Genomic DNA, 18,530 nt, shown 5'->3' with positions numbered 1-18,530 from the left:
TAGCTAAGAGGGCCATTTTGTTGAAGTGGAAGAATACAACGGCTCCCACTTTATCACGATGGTTCTCTCAAGTGATGCTATGTCCTAGTTTGGAGAAAATTAGAAGTCGAACCTTTGAACCTATGTTTGATTTTGAGAAAAGATGGGGTTCATTTGCTCGTTATTATCATTTGAGTTAATTGATGGATTCTCCACGATCTAACTGTAAATTTTTGGTACTTTTTTTTTGCTGGCGGTTTGATGTTCATCTTCAGAAGCTTTATGTATGACGCATGGCTCTAGGGTTGAACATCTAATGGGATTTTTCTTTTTTCCCCACTTTTCTTGCTTAGTAGGGGATTTTTTTTCCATCACAAAATTTTTTCAATCTTTATATAATTTTTTTTTCTTGAGACATTGTAAGTGTTGTTTACTTCGATGTACTCGTGTTTATTTTGGAAAAAAAAATAAAAAGATTTGAAAAGGAAGGTGTAGGATAGATGCATGCCAAAGATGAAGAAGTATTCTAAAGGGAGGATGAGGCAACCACGGCTGATAAGGTAAGGCAAACACAGCATAAAAGGAAAAGGGAGAGCCTATAATAGAGCAAGAATTAGTGGAAAGTTAGAGGACTGGGAAGCTTTTAAATACCAAGAGAAGGTGCCTCAAGGAGAGAAAAGTTGAAATATGAAAGTGCACTAGCCAATAATATAGAAGGGAATAACAAAAGTTTTTTTTCTCTATATATGAGAGAGAGAGTAAAAGAGGTGAGAGTAGATATCAGGCAACACACAAAGTTGCAGGCCTGAAACGTCAACTGTACCTCTTCCTAGAGATGCTGCCTGTCCTGCTGCATTCACCAGCAACTTTGATGTGTGTTGCTTGAATTTCCTGCATCTGCAGAATTCCTGTTGTTTGTGAGAGTAGATATCAGCCCGCTGGAAAATGACTTTGGAGAAGTAGTAATGGGGAAAAAAGAATTGGTGGATGAATTTATTAAGTATTTTCTGTCAGTCTTCTCTGTGAAACACACTAGCAGTATGCCAGACATTCGAGAATCATGGGACAGAAGTGTGTACAGTTGATGTTATTAAGGAGAAGGTGCTTGGGAAGCTGAAAAGTGAGAAGGTAAATAAGTCACCTGGACAAGAAGTTGTGAGTCCAATGTTAAGGATGAGGTCTTAGGGTACTTGGAGGCACATAAGAAAGTAGGCCAGAGTCAGCCTGCTTTCCTTTAGGGGAAATCTTGTTCAACAAATCTGTTGGAGTTCTTTGAGGATACAACAGGCAGGATAGACAAAGGAGAGTCAGTAGTTGATGTTTACTTGCATTTTCAGAAGCCCTTTGAGAAGATGCCATACATGAAGTTGCTTAACAAGATAAAACCTTATCATAATACAGGAAAGACACCAGCTTGGATAGTTCACTGCCTTAGCCCTGAATTGGCTTCATGGCTGTGTCCTCACTTTCAGGGACTCTGCAGTTCATATTCTGTGTGTTATTTGTTTACTTTTTTATTGTTTGAACACTTTCTTGTTTTCTATGTTGGGTGTTTGGAGATCTGTGGTGTGCGTGTTCTTTTTAAAGGGTTCCATTGTGTTTCCTTGTTTTGTGGCTGTCTACAAGAAGGCAAATCTCAAAGTTGTATACAGTATGCACTGTTCGATAATGTACTTTGAAATACCTCTTCTTTTCCTGTTATATGGCAATGATTTGCATGTTGGAGGTAAACAGCATGGCTTTGGGAATGCTGTATAACAGAGGGACATTAGAGTACAAGGACTTGGATCCCTGAAAGAGGAGTCACAGGTACACAGGTTAGTAAGAAAGCCTTTTGACATGCTGACTTTCATATCAGTTTAGGTCACCGTGATATAGGAAAGATATTATTAAACTAGAAGGAGTACTGAAAATATTTACAAGGATGATGTCAGAACTTGAGAGACTGAGTCATAAGGAGAGGTTGGATAGGCTAGGATTTTATTCCTTAGACTGTAGGAGACAGAAAGGTGATTATATTGAGGGGTATAAAATCATGAGAGGCATAGAAAGACTCAATCTTTTTCTTCCCTGGAGTTCGGAATCAAAGACTAGAGGGCTTAGGTTTAAGGTGAGAGTTGAAACATTTAACAGGAGTTTAAGGGGCGACTATTTCTTTTGTACACAAAGGGTGGTATCAATGTGGAGTAAGCTACCAGAGGAAGTGGTTGAGGCAGGTACAATAACAAATTTTAAAAGATAGTTGGACAGTTAGACTAATTAGAAAGGTTGAGAAAGTCATGAGCCAAACTCCAGAAAATATGACCAGCTTGGATGGGGCATCTTGGTTGACATGAACGATCTGGCATGAAGGGCCTGTTTCAATATTTGTCTTCTCCTGGACTCAAGCTAGTCCCATTGTCCCAAAAAACGTCTGCAGTCATTGAGGTCACTTTTCAGTTTCAATATTGAAGTATGGTTGGCATCATTCCTTCACTATACCCCCTTCAAGTACATGAACCACATACAAATAGATTTGATTGGGTTGTTGACCTAATTAAAATGTATTGATCAAGTCCAATGATATTTAAAGTAATGCTTCTTTGTTACACATCTAGGACAGTGGATAAATCCAGTGCAAGCATCCTGTAAGGCTTTTCTGCAGTTAACCACTAGACTCTGAAAAAACTGAATAGAGCTCCTATTAGAAATTGAAATGGGCCACTCGAGGTTAAATTGAATTTATTGAATTACCAAAAGAACATAGAACTTTACAGCACAGTACAGGTGCTTCGATCTATGATGTTGTGCCAAACTTTAACCTACTCTAAGATCAATCTAACTCTTTCCTTCTACATAACCCTCCATTTATCTATTATCCATGTTCCTCTTTAAGTTTCTTAAATGGTACTTATGTCTCTGTCTCTATCACCATGCCTCATAGGGCATTCCATGCAACCACCCCTCTTTGTGTGAAGAATTACCTCTGAAATCTGCCTTATATTTTCCTCCAATCACCTTAATATTATGCCCTCTTGTATTTGTCATTGTCACCCTGGGAAAAAGGTGCTGGCTGTCCACTCTATCTCTGCCTCTTATCACCTTCAACAACTCTATCAGATCCTCCTTTACTTCAAAGAGAAAAGCCTGAGCTCGCTCAACCTATCTTCATCCGACATGCCTTCTAGTCCAGGCAGTATTCCAGTAAATCTCCACTGCACCCTTTGTAAAGTTTCCACATCTTCCTTTACTGAGGTGACCTGAACTAAACACAATATTTCAAGTCTGGTTTAACCAGGATTTTCCAAGCTACAATGTTACCTTGCGGGTCTTAAACACAATCCCCTGACTAATGAAAGCCAAAACACCATATGCCATCTTAACAAACCTATCAAATTGCAAGGCAACTTTGAGGAATCCATGGATGTGGACCCCAAAAAGTCTCTATTCCTCTATACCCATAATAATCCTTCCATTAACCCTGTATTCTGATTTCAAGTTGAATCATTGCATCATTAATTTTCCTGTTCCATTTTCAAATTTTTAGCCCAGTTCCGCATTCTGTCAATGTTCCACTGCAACCTACAACAACTTTCCACGTGATTCAAAAGTCCACCAACCTCCGTGTCACCTGCAAACTTACTAATTCTCTCTTTCACTTCCTCATCCAAGTCTCATGAAAATCACAAAGAGCAGGGGTCCCAGAACAGATTCCTGTGGAAGGATACTCCTCATCTTCTACAATCCTCTGCCTTCTACGGGCAAGCCAATTGTGTGTCCACACAGCCAAGGTTCCCTGGATCTCATGTCTCCTGACTTCCTGAATGAGTCTAATACAGTGAATCGCATCAAAGGACTCACTAAAATCCATATGCCTTGCTCTACCTTCAACAATGTTTTGCCACATCCGCCAAGATCAGGAACTTGGAAGCATTAATTGTGAACAGATGTTCTCAGGGAAATGTATGGAAAAAATGTGGCAAATGTTCAGGGGATACTTGCATGGAGTTCTACATAGGTATGTTCCGATGAGATGGGGAAGGATAGTGAGGTACAGGAACGTCGTGTACAAAGGCTATTGTACATCTAGTCAAGGAGAAAAGAAGTGCTTACAAAAGGTTCAAAAAGCTAGGTAATGATAGAGAGCTAGAAGATTATAAGACAAGTAGGAAGCAACTCAAGAAAGAAATTAGGAGAGCCAGAAGGAGCCATGAGAAGGCCTTGACGGACAGGGTTAAGGAAAACCCCAAGACATTCTACGAGTACGTGAAGAGCACGAGGATAAGACGTGAGGGAATAGGACCAACCAAATGTGACAGTGGAAAAGTGTGTATGGAACCGGAGGAGATGGCAAAGGTACTTAAGGAGTACTTTAGTATTCACTATGGAAAAGGATCTTGGCAATTGTAGGGATGACTTACAGGGGACCGAAAAGCTTGAGCATGTAGATATTAAGAAAGAGGATGTACAGGAGCTTTTGGAAAGCATCAAGTTGGATAGGTCACCGGGACCGGACGAGATGTACCCCAGGCTACTGTGGGAGGCAAGGCAGGAGATTGCTGAGCCTCTGGCAATGATCTTTGCATCATCAATGGGGAAGGGAGAGGTTCTGGAGTATTGGAGGATTGCGGATGTTGTTCCATTATTCAAGAAAGGGAGTAGAGATAGCCCAGGAAATTACAGACCAGTGAGTCTTACTTCAGTGGTTGGTAAATTGATAGAGAAGATCCTGAGAGGCATAATATAATTAGGAATAGTCAGCATGGCTTTGTGAAAGGAAGGTCATGTCTTACGAGGCTGATTGAACTTTTTGAGGATGTGACTAAGCACATTGATGAAGGTAGAGCAGTAGATGTAGTGTATATGGATTTCAGCAAGACATTTGACAAGGTACCCCATGCAAGGCTTATTGAAAAAGTAAGGAGGCATGGGATCCAAAGGGAAATTGCTTTGTGGATCCAGAACTGGTTTGCCCACAGAAGGCAAAGAGTGGTTGTAGACGGGTCATATTCTGCATGGAGGTCAGTCACCAGTGGTGTGCCTCAGGGATCTGTTCTGGGACCTCTACTCTTCGTGATTTTTATATATGACCTGGATGAGGACGTGGAGGGATGGGTTAGTAAATTTGCTGATGACACAAAGGTTGGAGGTGTTGTTGATAGTGTGGAGGGCTGTCAGAGGTTACAGCGGGACATTGATAGGATGCAAAACTGGGCTGAGAAGTGGCAGATGGAGTTCAACCCAGATGAGTATGAGGTGGTTCATTTTGGTAGGTCAAATATGATATAGTATTAATTGTAAGACTCTTGGCAGTGTGGAGGATCAGAGGGATCTTGGGGTCAGAGTCCACAGGACACCTAAGGCAGCTGTGCAGGTTGACTCTGTGGTTAAGAAGGCATACGGTGCATTGGCCTTCATCAATTGTGGGATTGAGTTGAGGAGCTGAGGGGTAATGTTGCAGCTATATAGGACCCTGCTCAGACCCCACTTCGGGTACTGTCCTCAGTTCTGATCGCTTCACTATACGGAGGATGTGGAAACTATAGAAAGGGTGCAGAGGAAATTTACAAGGATCTTGCCTGGATTGGGGAGCATGCCTTATGAGAATAGGTTGAGTGAACTAAGCCTTTTTTCGTTGGAGCGATGGAGGATGAGAGGTGACCTGATAGAGGTGTATAAGATGATGAGAAGCATTGATCATGTGGATAGTCAGAGGCTTTTTCCCAGGGCTGAAATAGTTAGCATGAGAGGGCACAGTTTTAAGATGCTTGAAAGTAGGTACAGAGGAGATTTCAGGGGTAAGTTTTTTTTCAATAAAATGCAGAGAGTAGTGAGTGTGTGGACGGGGCTTCCGGCAACGGTGGTGGAGGCAGACACGATAGGGTCTTTTAAGAGAATCCTGGACAGGTACATGAAGCTGAGAAAAATAGAGGGCTATGGGTAACCCTAGTAATTTCTCAGGTAAGGACATGTTTGGCCGAAGGGCCTGTATAGTTCTGTAGGTTTTCTATGTTTCTAGGATCTCTCTAATCAAAATATGCTTCCTCAAATACTTAAGTTCTGTGCCTAAGCTTCTCCAATAATTTGCCCACCACTGAAGTAAGACTTACTGTTCTATAATACCAGGGTTATCCCTACTCCCTTTGTTGAACAAAGGAATGGCATTTGCCATCCTCCATTCATCTGGTACCACTCCTATGGCCAGTGAGGATTCAAAGATAATTGCCAAGGGTGCAAAAATCTCTTCTCCCACTTCCCATAGCAACCGGGGGTATATCCAGTCTGGCCCTGGGGACTTATCTATCCTAATGTTTTAATAAAGCTCTAGACATCGACATGTTCATGCATATCAGTCTATTTTATGCTCTCCTCACAATTGTCAATGTCCCTATTACTGGTGAATACTCAAGGAAACTGTTCCACCACTACCTCCTCTGACTCCAGTTACATGATTCCTCTACTAACCCTGTTCAGACCTGCCCTCACACTGGCCATCCTCCTGTTCTTCACATACGTGAAGAACACCTTGATGTTTTCCTTAATCCTGCTCACCTAGGTCTTCTCATGCCCTCTTCTATCTCTACTAAGTCCATTCTTCAGCTCCTTCCTGATGTTTTTGTCACTCTCTAGAACTCTATCTGATCTTCGCTTTCTAAATGTTTAAGTAAGCTTCTTTCTTCTGCTTGACTAGATGTGCCATCTCTCTTGTCAACCATTGTTCCTTCACCCTACCATCCTTTCTCTTTCCCAATGGGATAAATCTATCCAGTACCCCAGCAAGTGCTCCCTAAACAACTTCCACATTTCCGTTCTGTATTTTCTGTTCCTGAGTACTGAATATTTCTGTTCCTAGTTTATGATCTGCAGTTTCTATCTGATAGCATTATAATTTTCCCTTCCCCAATTCCCTCTCCAGTGCCATAGTAAAAGTCAGGTAATTGTGATCACTGTCACTGAAATGCTCTCCCACTGAAAGATTTGGCACCTGACCAACTTCATTGCTTCATACTAGAGGCAGTATGGCCTCTCCTATAGTCGGCCTGTCCACATCTTGTATCAGGAATCCTTCCTAAAAACAAACCTAACAAATTTTGCCTCATTCAAACCTTTTGCATGAAGGGGATGCCAATCAACACTAGGGAAGTTGAAGTCCCCCATGACAACAAGCCTGTTATTTTTGCACTTTTCCAAAATGCACATCCGAATCTGTCCCTTGGTGTCTCCGTTGCTGCCGGGAGTTTTATAGAATACTCTCAATAGAGTGATTGCACCCTTCCAATTGATGACCTCCACCCTCTTTGCCTCAGTGTTGTCCTCCCTTTCTGCAGCTGTGATACTATCCCTGAGAAGCAATGTCATTCTCCCACCTCCTTTGTCTCTACCCATTCCTTTTGAAACATCTAAACTTCAAAGCATCCCGCAACCATTCCTACCCGTGACAGCCAACTCTCTATAATGGTCACAACATGTAGACCCATGCTATAAGTTCCTGATATTTCTTATAGTAAAATACATTAGTTCCTGATAAAATAGCTTAGTTCCCGATATTTCTTATATTCAATTACATTAACTTCAACCCATCACACAAACTGCAATTTTGACCCAATAACTGTTTATACTTTCTCAAAGACATTCAACTTACCACATCTATCTCTGCACCAACTGCCTCACGCGGCCACACGCAGCATTCAGGACATCACCAATTACAGGACAACATCATCTACCTGTGTTGGTGATGCCCCCCTCCCAGATGCATTGAAGAACTTCTGAGCTCGTTTCGAGGCGGTAAATGATGTGGTGGCAAGGAAGACCACTCCTCCTCCCCCTAATGACCAGGTGCTGTGTCTTACCGTGGCCGATGTGAGGAAAACTCTACGCAGGGTCAACCCACGGAAGGCTGCTGGACCAGACAATATTCCTGGCAGGGTGCTCAGAGGATTTGCAGACCAGCTGGCAGATGTTCTCACTGATATCTTCAACACCTCCCTGAGCAGCGCTGTCATTCCAACATGCTTCAAGACCGCCACCATCGTCCCCGTACCAAAGACGTCTTCGGTGTCCTGCTTCAACAACTACCGTTCTGTTGCACTCACATCCATCATCATGAAATGTTTCGAGAGGCTTGTCATGAGGCACATCAAGACCCTGCTGCCCCCCCCTCACTAGACCCCCTGCAGTTCGCGTATCGTCCCAACCGCTCAATAAACGACGCCATTGCCAGCATCCTCCACCTGGCCCTCACCCAGCTGGACAAAAAAGACACGTACGTTGGAATGCTGTTTATAGACCTCAGTTCAGCATTCAACACAATCATTCCTCAGCACCTGACTGGAAAGCTGAAATTGCTGGGCCTGAACACCTCCCTCTGCAACTGGATTCTAGACTTCCTGACTGGGAGAACTCAATCAGTCCAGATCGGGAGCAGCATCTCCAACACCATCACACTGAGCACGGGGCCCCCCAGTGCTGTGTGCTCAGTCCACTGCTGTTCACTCTGCTGACCCACGACTGTGCTGCAACACACAGCTCGAACCACATCATCAAGTTCACCAATGACACGACCGTGGTAGGTCTCATCAGCAAGAGCAATGAGTCAGCATACAGAGTGGAGATGCAGCAGCTAACGGACTGGTGCAGAGCCAACAACCTGTCTCTGAATGTGATCAAAACAAAAGAGATGGTTTTCAACCTCAGGAGAGCATCTCCACTGAACATTGATGGCTCCTCCATTGAGATCGTTAAGAGCACCAAATTTCTTGGTGTTCACCTGGCGGAGAATCTCACCTGGTCCCACAACACCAGCTCCATAGCCAAGAAAGCACAGCAGCGTCTCTACTTTCTGCCAAGGCTGAGAAAAGTCCATCCCCCCACCCCCACATCCTCACCACATTCTACAGAGGATGTATCGAGAGCATCCTGAGCAGCTGCATCACTGCCTGGTTCGGAAATTGCACCATCTCCGATTGCAAGACCCTGCAGCAGATAGTAAGGTCAGCTGAGAAGATCATCAGGGTCTTTCTTCTCATCATTACAGACATTTACACTACACGCTACACTCATAAAGCCAACAGTATTATGAAGGACCCCACGTGCCCCTCATACAAACTCTTCTCCCTCCTGCCATCTGGCAAAAGATACCGAAGCATTCGGGCTCTCACGACCAGACTGTGCAACAGTTTCTTCCCCCAAGCCATCAGACTTCTTAATACCCAGAGACTAGACTGACATCTACATCATTTATTATATTGTAATTTCTCCTCTACTGTACCTATTGTCTTGTTTATTATTTATTGTACTGCCCTGCACTGTTTTGTGCACTTTCTATAGTCCTGTGTAGGTCTGTAGTCTAGTGTAGTTTTTGTGTTGCCTTATGTAGTCTAGTGTAGCCTTGTGTTGTCTCACTTAGTCTAGTGTAGTTTTGTTGTTTCATGTAGTAACGTGAGGAACGTTGTTTCATTTTTACTGTGTACTGTACCAGCAGTTTATGGTTGAAATTACAATAAAAAGCAACTTGACTTAACTTGACTCATCCTCAGACCTATCACTCTGATTCCTATCCACCTACCAAACTTGTTTAAACCCTCCCCAACAGCTGTAGCAAATCTGCCACAAGGATATTGGCCCTTCTCAAGTTCAGGTGTATCTAGGCCTTTTTGTACAGGTCATACCTGCCCACAAGGGATCTCAGTGATGCAGAAGTCTGAAACTCTGCCCCTTCATCAAATCATCCTATTCTTACCCTCAATGGCATGCAGTTTAAGGCAGCAATCCAGGGAAAACTACCCTTGTGGTCCCGCTTCTCAGATTTTCACCTAGTTCCCTTATATTTTCTGTTCAGGACTTCATCTTACCTATGTCGTTGGCATTAATATATAGCATAATTCCTGGCTGCTCATCATCCTCCTTTAGAAAGCTGTGGACTCTATCTGAGACATTCTGGACACTGGTATCTGGGAGGCAACATGCCATCTCATTGGGTTTTTCACTCCACAGAATCTCCTGTATTCTCCTCTAATTATCACCATTAATCTCCTATCACTACTGCACTCCTCTTCCCTCCCTTCCTTTCTGAAGCACAGAGCTGGGCTTAGTGCCAGAGACCTGGTCACTGTGGCTTTCCCCTGGTATTTCACCACTCCCCCACCGCCAACTTTATCCAAAGTGGTATATATATTATTGAAGGCAACAGTCACAGATGCACTCTCAGCAATAATCACAAAATAAGAAACGATTCAACAAAACTCAGAAATATTGCCCATTACCTTCCAGAACAAAATACTGCAATGGCGACAGAATTGAAGGGCATCTCCATATTGCTCCTTTTTCGGACAGTACTTCTGAAGTGTGAAATACATCAGCTTCCAATCAACACAACCGTTCTCGGTCAAAATCAAGTGTCTACAAAACTAGAATAACAGATGCATATTATTTTTTCATAACTCAACTTCCACTATTTTGTTCAGAAGTAAAATTATTCAGAATTCAGAAGATATTCAGAAAATGAACATAACATCACATCTTGTAATGCTTCAAAACAATACTGAAATTTCAAATTTAAGATGATAAAGAAGAGAATAACAAGGAATGCATTGATAGTCTACCAAAACTATTTTTTTTCCCATTTTAATGCTTGAATCCAAATTACATCAGGCTCGTGTGGTTGCATTAACTCCTCCTTCAATTTTCATATCATGCAACTACTGTAAGTTCCATAATATTACTTTCAGAAACTCATGTGCCAAGGGAATTCCTGTGCTTTAAACATGCTCTATGGTGTCTGGCATTCTTGAGTAATATTTTGAGATAGCTTGGTATATTGCAGTTGATTATTTCTGGTAGCAATGTGATATTTAGCTCAATTTCTATTAAATTGTGTTGTGGTACTATGACCAATATTGTTGTGTAAACTGATTCCTCAATCACTTTGAAGCTTGTTCAATCCTTGGAGGCAAAAGAGAAATATTGGACAATTAAATACCAAGATTCACAAAGAAAAGTGTTCCACTCGTCTGCATTTGCACTGTCCCCAGGTTACAACTAGTTTTCCTTTTTTTATGCAGATGTACATCAGTTGATTTTGGCTACAAGATGAAAATACGCAAATTTGTTTGATTATGCTGTGATACTCCATAGTACTGTAATGACTGGCATCAAAAGCACAAAAGACTGATAATGAAGAACAATTGCTAATATCAGAGAGAAAAGACTAGTTCTGCTGTTCATTGGAAGGAACATTCATTGGAGTTTTGAATTTAACAATATTCTGGGAGTTTGCTCATGTGTACAGGTATATATAACTTAAGTTTTCATAACCTGGGACAGGAGGTGAAATGAGAAATCAATAAATAATGTGCAAGAAATCAAAATGCATCTCTATTAAGAGGTCACAGTTTAGTTGTTTTCACTTTTCCAAACTTCAAGCAAAATCTGGACTTACTAAACAAAGTTGGCATGGGTATGTGCAGGTAATGATTCAACAGGGTAAGAATCTACAATAACGATGGCAAGTATCACACAAAACCGGAGCAAGTATCAACACTATTGGATTAAAATGATGTCAGAGTGTGAAGGGTGCGCAGAACACTCTGTCAGTGGAGTTGGGAGAAAAAGATACATTAGGGGCATTAAATAAATTCTTAGGTAGACAATGGATGCTAGAAAAATAGAAGGTTATGTATGAGGGAAAGGTTAGATTGATCTTAGAGTAGGTTAAAAGTCTGGTACAACATCATGGGCTGAAGAGCCTGTACTGTGCTGTAATGTTCTATGAACCAGAAAATAGGCAATATTTTTTATCTTAGACTGGAAGGAGTCAAAGTGGATGTAGAGGGTCATTTTATTATTTTTTTTATATAAAGAGACCTCTGAGCAGGGTCTGCCACAAGAATTTATACTGAATCTCCTGTTATTTGTCATCCAAATTTGGATGAGAATGTAGATAGCATAGTTAGTAAGTAAGTTTGTAGATTGGGTGCATACTGAACAGTGAAGAAGGTTATCCAAGTTTACAACAGCATTATTTCAGGATCTAGATCACGTGGATAGGTGCACCAAGGAATAGCTGAGAAAAATTAACTCTGAAAAGGGCCAAACCGCATATAGGGAAGTTAAACCAGGGGAGGACTAATGCAGTAAACAGTAGGCTCTGAAAAGGCTATTGAAGAACAGAGAGACTGAGAGGTACAGAGTTCCCTGAAAGTGACAACTCAGAGAGGTCAAAGCAGTATTTGGCATGCTTGCCTTCATCAGCCATGGCACCGCGTACAAGCACTGTAAAATCATTTTACTGCTGTACAAGACATTGTGTGCAATTCTGGTTGCTGTACTAAAAGGAATGATGTTATGGAGGTGGAAACGGTGCAGAAAAGATCCACAAGGATGTTGCCTGCAGTGAAAGACTTGAGTTACAAGGAGAAACCAGAAAGACTGTTGATTTTCCCATGGAGCATGGAGGATAAGGGGTAATCCTAGAGGTCTATAAAATCATGAGGGGTATAGTTAAGCAGGATGCTCATGGACTTTGTCCCAACATTATGGAGTCTAAAATTAAACCACCCAGATCTGAGATGGGAAAGACTTAATGGCGACCAGAGAGACAGGTTTCTCCACATAGAGACTGCTGGGTACATGGAATGAGCTGCAACAGGAAGTGATAGAGGTTGGGGTAATTACAATGTTTAAGACATTTAGGAGGATACATGGAAGGGAAAAGTTTGAAGGGATATGGGCCAAATGGAACCAGTTTGGGTTGGCATCTTGGTCAGCAAAGTTGGGGTGGATTGAAGAACCCTTTTTGATGCTATATAACTATGACTCTATGGAAGAATGCATATATGTATGTTCCTCAGCAAGGAGTATAGGACAACTGGTTATTTAAATATTAAATAACCAGCTTAGTTATACAGCCTAAAAGTAGGAGTCTTGCTTTCGGTGATCTTTACCAAATAATAGGGAAGCAAGTAATAAATACAAAGGCAAACTAGAAAAGCACAGGATAAGGAAAGGCAATACTCGTCTATATTTTATATATGTAAATGGACACAAATTTAACTTCTCTTCATAACCTGGCTGTTTTATTTTTATTAAGCTTCACCTGATATACTTGCCTGCTTTTCCGGAAAATGGTACTGGCAAAGTTTTTTCCACAGATATCTATCTTCACTAAGCATATGCAAAGTGGAAGTCACCTGTCCCAAACTGATAATGTCCAGGCCATCAGAAAACCTGTGCAGAATGCTTCTCTGCATGTGAAGTGGAAGGTCACTCAGTGTCACACCACTACATATTCTCTGTACATACAAGAAAAAGCATACATGCCATTAGCTTTATCTAAATAAGACTAAAATATTCCAGGAACTTTTATAATTTTGCCAAAGTTACAACACAATTCAATTATAACTCCTTAAAAAAAAGCACTTAAGTTTGGAAATTCAGCACCTAGCTGTCCTGCTAAAATTGAACTGCAGGACAGTATGATTTTTCAACAGTTTTTTCCACCATTATGGAAAGCAGCCAGGATACAAGAGTCAGACAATTCAATAAATTCAAGTTCTATCCAAGGGATCAAGGAGTTGAAAGCTAATCCGTGTTTAATAATTTGACCCACCCTCGAGCCTGTGGAAATATTCCTGTTGCTTATGGCCTGCAATAATTATTGTAATTAATTAGCAATTACTGTAATTAAAGGTGTAATGCTTTACTGAATCAGGGTTCAATTCCTGCCGCTGTCTGTAAGGAGATATTACGCTTCCCTATGACTGCAGAGGTTTCCTGCAGGTGATCCATTTTCCACCCTCATTCCAAAAGACTACGGCTTAGTCAGTTGTGGTGTGTTAAGTTGGCACCAGAAGCATGGTGACTCCAACAAGTTGCATCCAGCACACCCTTTGGACTATGTTGGATGTTGACGCAAGTGATGCATTTCACTACAAGTTTCGACTTTCAATGTACAAATTACAAATAAAGCTAATCTTTAATTAGACCTCCAGCATCTTTCATCTGCTGGGACTCCGGAAGTCCCAAGAAATAGGACTTCCAGTTAGAAATCTATTCTACAGTCAACTTGCCTCCTGAAAGCAAAACAATTGCTTGCTCTTTTACAGACTGCAAGTGTAGGCTTGAACTGAAAAAAAAAATTTTTAAATTTAATTCACCTATTCTTGGAGTATAAGATCCTCATTCCAACCCACACTTCCCTTTACCTCATTCTTCCCACCCTTCTCCCCTGCATCTTTTCCTTCCATCTCCTCTGGAGTCTGCCTCAAATAAATTTTGCACAATTTTAGATAAGTTCTTCAGAAGTCTACCCATTATATTCAACTATGCACCATCTAACTTTGATGTTCCAATAATTTAGATGGATTAATGTCCAAAGTGATGGTCAGGGGGTAAAAAAATTGGTAAGTGACACCTTCAACCCACTTTAGTAGATATTCTCATACTGGCTAAAATCTATATTTTTTGTTATATGCATCAGAATTATTGAACCATAGATGAACCACAATATAGCTACATATGATTACACTTTTCCAATAAGAAAAATCAAAAATATAAAATCATATACAGTAAACAAATTCATTATGGTCAAGTTGAAAACTTTATCCAGTTAAAAAAACTAGGGCATTATAGATAAATCAAACCCTTTAATTCATATTGATCAGCTATAATTGCCTTAACAACAAGGAAGTTAAAACAAAAGGTAGCAACCAACAGAGTAGCTTTATTCTTCCTACCCTGGTAATCTTCAGATTATTTAGCTGATGTTGCCAATTCAGGATGGTTTCCAAGCGGTAAACCCAGATATTAATGTTCCCAACTAGGACACACCTTCCCACTTCACGGATTAGGATACAGAGAGCAGAAGCCAGATCCTGCAGAAGATTTTTGATAAGTCGAGGATTCTGTTGGTCCTCAATCACTGTTACACAAGAAGAAGGTATATATATCAATCTTCACAATAATGTAAAGCTTGGATTAGAATTTAAGTAGACTTAAAAGCACATCAGAATTACAAATGATCTTTTCAGCTTTGGGGTTATTTGAAGTTAATATTGAGAAGTATAATTTATTTTCTTAAATTGGTTAATTCTATCTGCAGGAGAAATTTTACCTGCAAAATCTGGGGTGCTATAAAACTCTTGGAAGTTTAGAATAAGCTTTAAATTCATGGGCCATCTTCTGAAAAGATCAAGGCAGCAAAAAAGGTACTCACCATAAAGCTCATCTAAAAGGTATTTCCTGTTTAAATATTCTATGTTCTATGAAACTAGCCTAATGTAACATTGGTGTGCAATTCCACTGGGGTGAAGATTCCCATGTAATGGCAGACCTCTCCCTCCCCTCATGATCAGTACAGAAATTTTAATGAAGACATTCAGATGTCCCAGAGGTAAGATTATTGCAATGCAACAAATTATTCCAAATACTATTTCACCACCCTTGTTTAATTATTTGTGTTGGATTTAAAGTTTAATATTTTTGTAGTAGTTAGAATCCCAAGTTAAAATAGGTTGTTCTTTGATTATCCAATTGCCAAATAAAATGATCAAAGTATTAAGTTTTCAAATATTCCTCAGTGTTTTTGCAAACACAATGTATCTGAAAGAAAAAACTATCCTGTAAATTAGTTTGGCAACATTTTAAAGCCGCACTTTGAGAACACAAATAACCAACAGGGTAAATTGACAACTGTACAGTTGTATTAAAGAAAGAAAAGAAAATATATGGATGCATACTGTACATTTTCTACAAAATTTCAACAAATCAGAATCCAAAACAATGTCCCAAACATGAGAAAATATGCAGATGCTAGAATGTACCAATATTGCCAAAGAATTTACAGGTACCAATACTGAAGGCTAACACTTTTTTAGAAAATGGAACAAACAAAATCAATCACTGCTAATTCTGCAAGCTTTCACATCACATCAAACCCAATACTCAGAGAAGTCAGATGTTATTTGGTCATTCACAGGATGTGGATGCGGTTGACAAAGCTGGGATTTCCTGCTCATCCTTCAGTAAAAGGGTAATTAAATCAACCTCATTGGTAGGTCAGGAGTCACAAATAGAACAGACTATTAAATTAATATAAATAATAATTTTGAAATTTCAGATATAACAGGTTGTCCTTGTTCAAAAGCAAACTTGTGTCAGAATGGCAAATATATGTATTTTTGAGTTTTTTTGGTAAATCTTGATGGCAATAATTTTGTAAGGATTTAATACTCTGAGCCGACATAGTGTTAATTATATTTAGCTCCACATGATGGTTCTACAAAATGTATAACACATAACTGGGGATGTTAAAATAATAACTAGGCTACACATGATTAATATTGCATTGATCCTTCATGACCTTCAAAACTAGGAAAGAATAGAATCATAGGCCCAGGAAGCAGGTAGGGATGAAATATCTGCTGACCACACCAAACAATTGGACAGTCCCCTCCCTATTTTGAAAATGGTTCCCTGCAAAGCAGTCTTGATAGAATGAATAGGAAATAAAATATTGCCTTCAAAGAACAACATTCAATACAGGTTGCTCTGGGAAGTAGTGGAAATGCTATCTGGGGCCCTAATGGATATGTCTGCAGCTTCATTATCCACAGGGAATGTGCCAGAAGACTAGCAAACTGCTAAAGTACTTTTAGAAAGGTTGTAGCTGATTGGTGATGACTTGCTGTGGGGCAAATGCTGCTTCATGAATTTGAATGAGGCTTACTTAAGACTGAAGGCAGGATCATGAATGTTGTCTTTTAGGTTTTTAAGACATTTGATGAAGAAACATAGTAGGCTAGTCCAGAAGATCAAGACACATAGCATCCAAGGCAAGCTGGCTTAATGGATCCAAAACTGACTTGGTGAGAGGAGGCAAAGGCTACAGGAGCAAGAACACTTCTCTGAACAGGCATCTGTGAGCAGTGGTGTTCTATAGGGTTTGGTGTTAAGATCAGTGTTGTTTATAATCTATATTAATGGCTTGGATGGAAATATAGGAGGTATAGTATAATTAACATTTTTGAGGACGATGAGAAGTTAATGCAGTTTTAAATTGTGAGGAAGACCATCAAAGGCTATAGAAGGATGTATCAGGTAAAACGTTGTGCAGAGTGTTGGCAGATGGAATTTAATCTCAACAAGTTTAGGGTGACACACATCAGAGTTGCTGGTGAACGCGACAGGCCAGGCAGCTTCTATAGGAAGAGGTACAGTCGACGTTTCAGGCCGAGACCCTTTGTCAGGACTAACTGAAGGAAGAGTTAGTAAGAGATTTGAAAGTGGGAGGGGGAGGGGGAGATCCAAAATGATAGGAGAAGACAGGAGGGGGAGGGATGGAGCCAAAAGCTGGACAGGTGATTGGCAAAGGGGGTATGTCATGGGACAGGAGGCCCAGGGAGAAAGACAAGGGGGGGGAACCCAGACGATGGGCAAGGGGTATAGTCAGTCAGAGGGACAGAGGGAGAAAAAGGAGAGTGAGAGAAAGAATGTGTGTATAAAAATAAATAACGGATGGAGTACGAGGGGGAGGTGGGGCATTAGAGGAAGTTAGAGAAGTCGATGTTCATGCCATCAGGTTGGAGGCTACCCAGACGGAATATAAGGTGTTGTTCCTCCAACCTGAGTGTGGCTTCATCTTTACAGTAGAGGAGGCCATGGATAGACATGTCAGAATGGGAATGGGATGTGGAATTAAAATGTGTGGCCACTGGGAGATCCTGCTTTCTCTGGCGGACAGAGCGTAGGTGTTCAGCAAAGCGGTCTCCCAGTCTGCGTCAGGTCTCGCCAATATATAAAAGGCCACACCGGGAGCACCGGACACAGTATATCACCCCAGCCGACTCACAGGTGAAGTGTCGCCTCACCTAGAAGGACTGTCTGGGGCCCTGAATGGTGGTAAGGGAGGACGTGTAAGGGCATGTGTAGCACTTACTCCGCTTACAAGGCTAAGTGCCGGGAGGGAGATCAGTGGGGAGGGATGGGGGGGACGAATGGACAAGGGAGTCACATAGGGAGCGATCCCTGCGGAAAGCAGAGAGGAGGGGTAGGGAAAGATGTGCTTAGTGGTGGGATCCCGTTGGAGGTGGCGGAAGTTACGGAGAATAATATGTTGGACCCGGAGACTGGTGGGGTGGTAGGTGAGGACCAGGGGAACCCTATTCCTACTGGGGTGGCGGGAGGATGGAGTGAGAGCAGATGTGCGAGAAATGGGAAAGATGCGTTTGAGAGCAGAGTTGATGGTGGAAGAAGGGAAGCCCCTTTCTTTAAAAAAGGAGGACATCTCCCTCGTCCTGGAATGAAAAGCCTCATCCTGAGAGCAGATGCGGCGGAGATGGAGGAATTGTGAGAAGGGGATGGCATTTTTGCAAGAGACAGGGTGAGAAGAGGAACAGTCCAGATAGCTGGGAGAGTCAGTCGGCTTATAGTAGACATCAGTGGATAAGCTGTCTCCAGAGACAGAGACAGAAAGATCTAGAAAGGGGAGGGAGGTGTCGGAAATGGACCAGGTAAACTTGAGGGCAGGGTGAAAGTTGGAGGCAAAGTTAATACAGTCAACGAGCTCAGCATGCGTG

General features: G+C 41.3%; 1 protein-coding gene across 2 annotated transcripts in view; it reads right to left on the bottom strand.

The window, feature by feature from the left end:
• Nucleotides 1-18,530, bottom strand: part of fbxo25 (F-box protein 25) — a 76,119-nt gene that overhangs the window by 6,103 nt on the left and 51,486 nt on the right. For both annotated transcript variants that reach the window (XM_063038639.1, XM_063038641.1), the window contains exons 6-8: nt 14,691-14,875; nt 13,065-13,247; nt 10,221-10,364 (exon numbers count right to left, since the gene is read on the bottom strand). In XM_063038639.1, coding sequence (XP_062894709.1) covers nt 10,221-10,364; nt 13,065-13,247; nt 14,691-14,875 — 512 coding nt within the window. The remainder of the gene's footprint in view (nt 1-10,220; nt 10,365-13,064; nt 13,248-14,690; nt 14,876-18,530) is intronic.

The sequence above is a fragment of the Mobula hypostoma genome, chromosome 2 (assembly GCF_963921235.1).
Source record: "Mobula hypostoma chromosome 2, sMobHyp1.1, whole genome shotgun sequence".
In the NCBI taxonomy this organism is placed as follows: domain Eukaryota; kingdom Metazoa; phylum Chordata; class Chondrichthyes; order Myliobatiformes; family Myliobatidae; genus Mobula; species Mobula hypostoma.
This window is presented reverse-complemented; position numbering and strand designations above follow the sequence as displayed.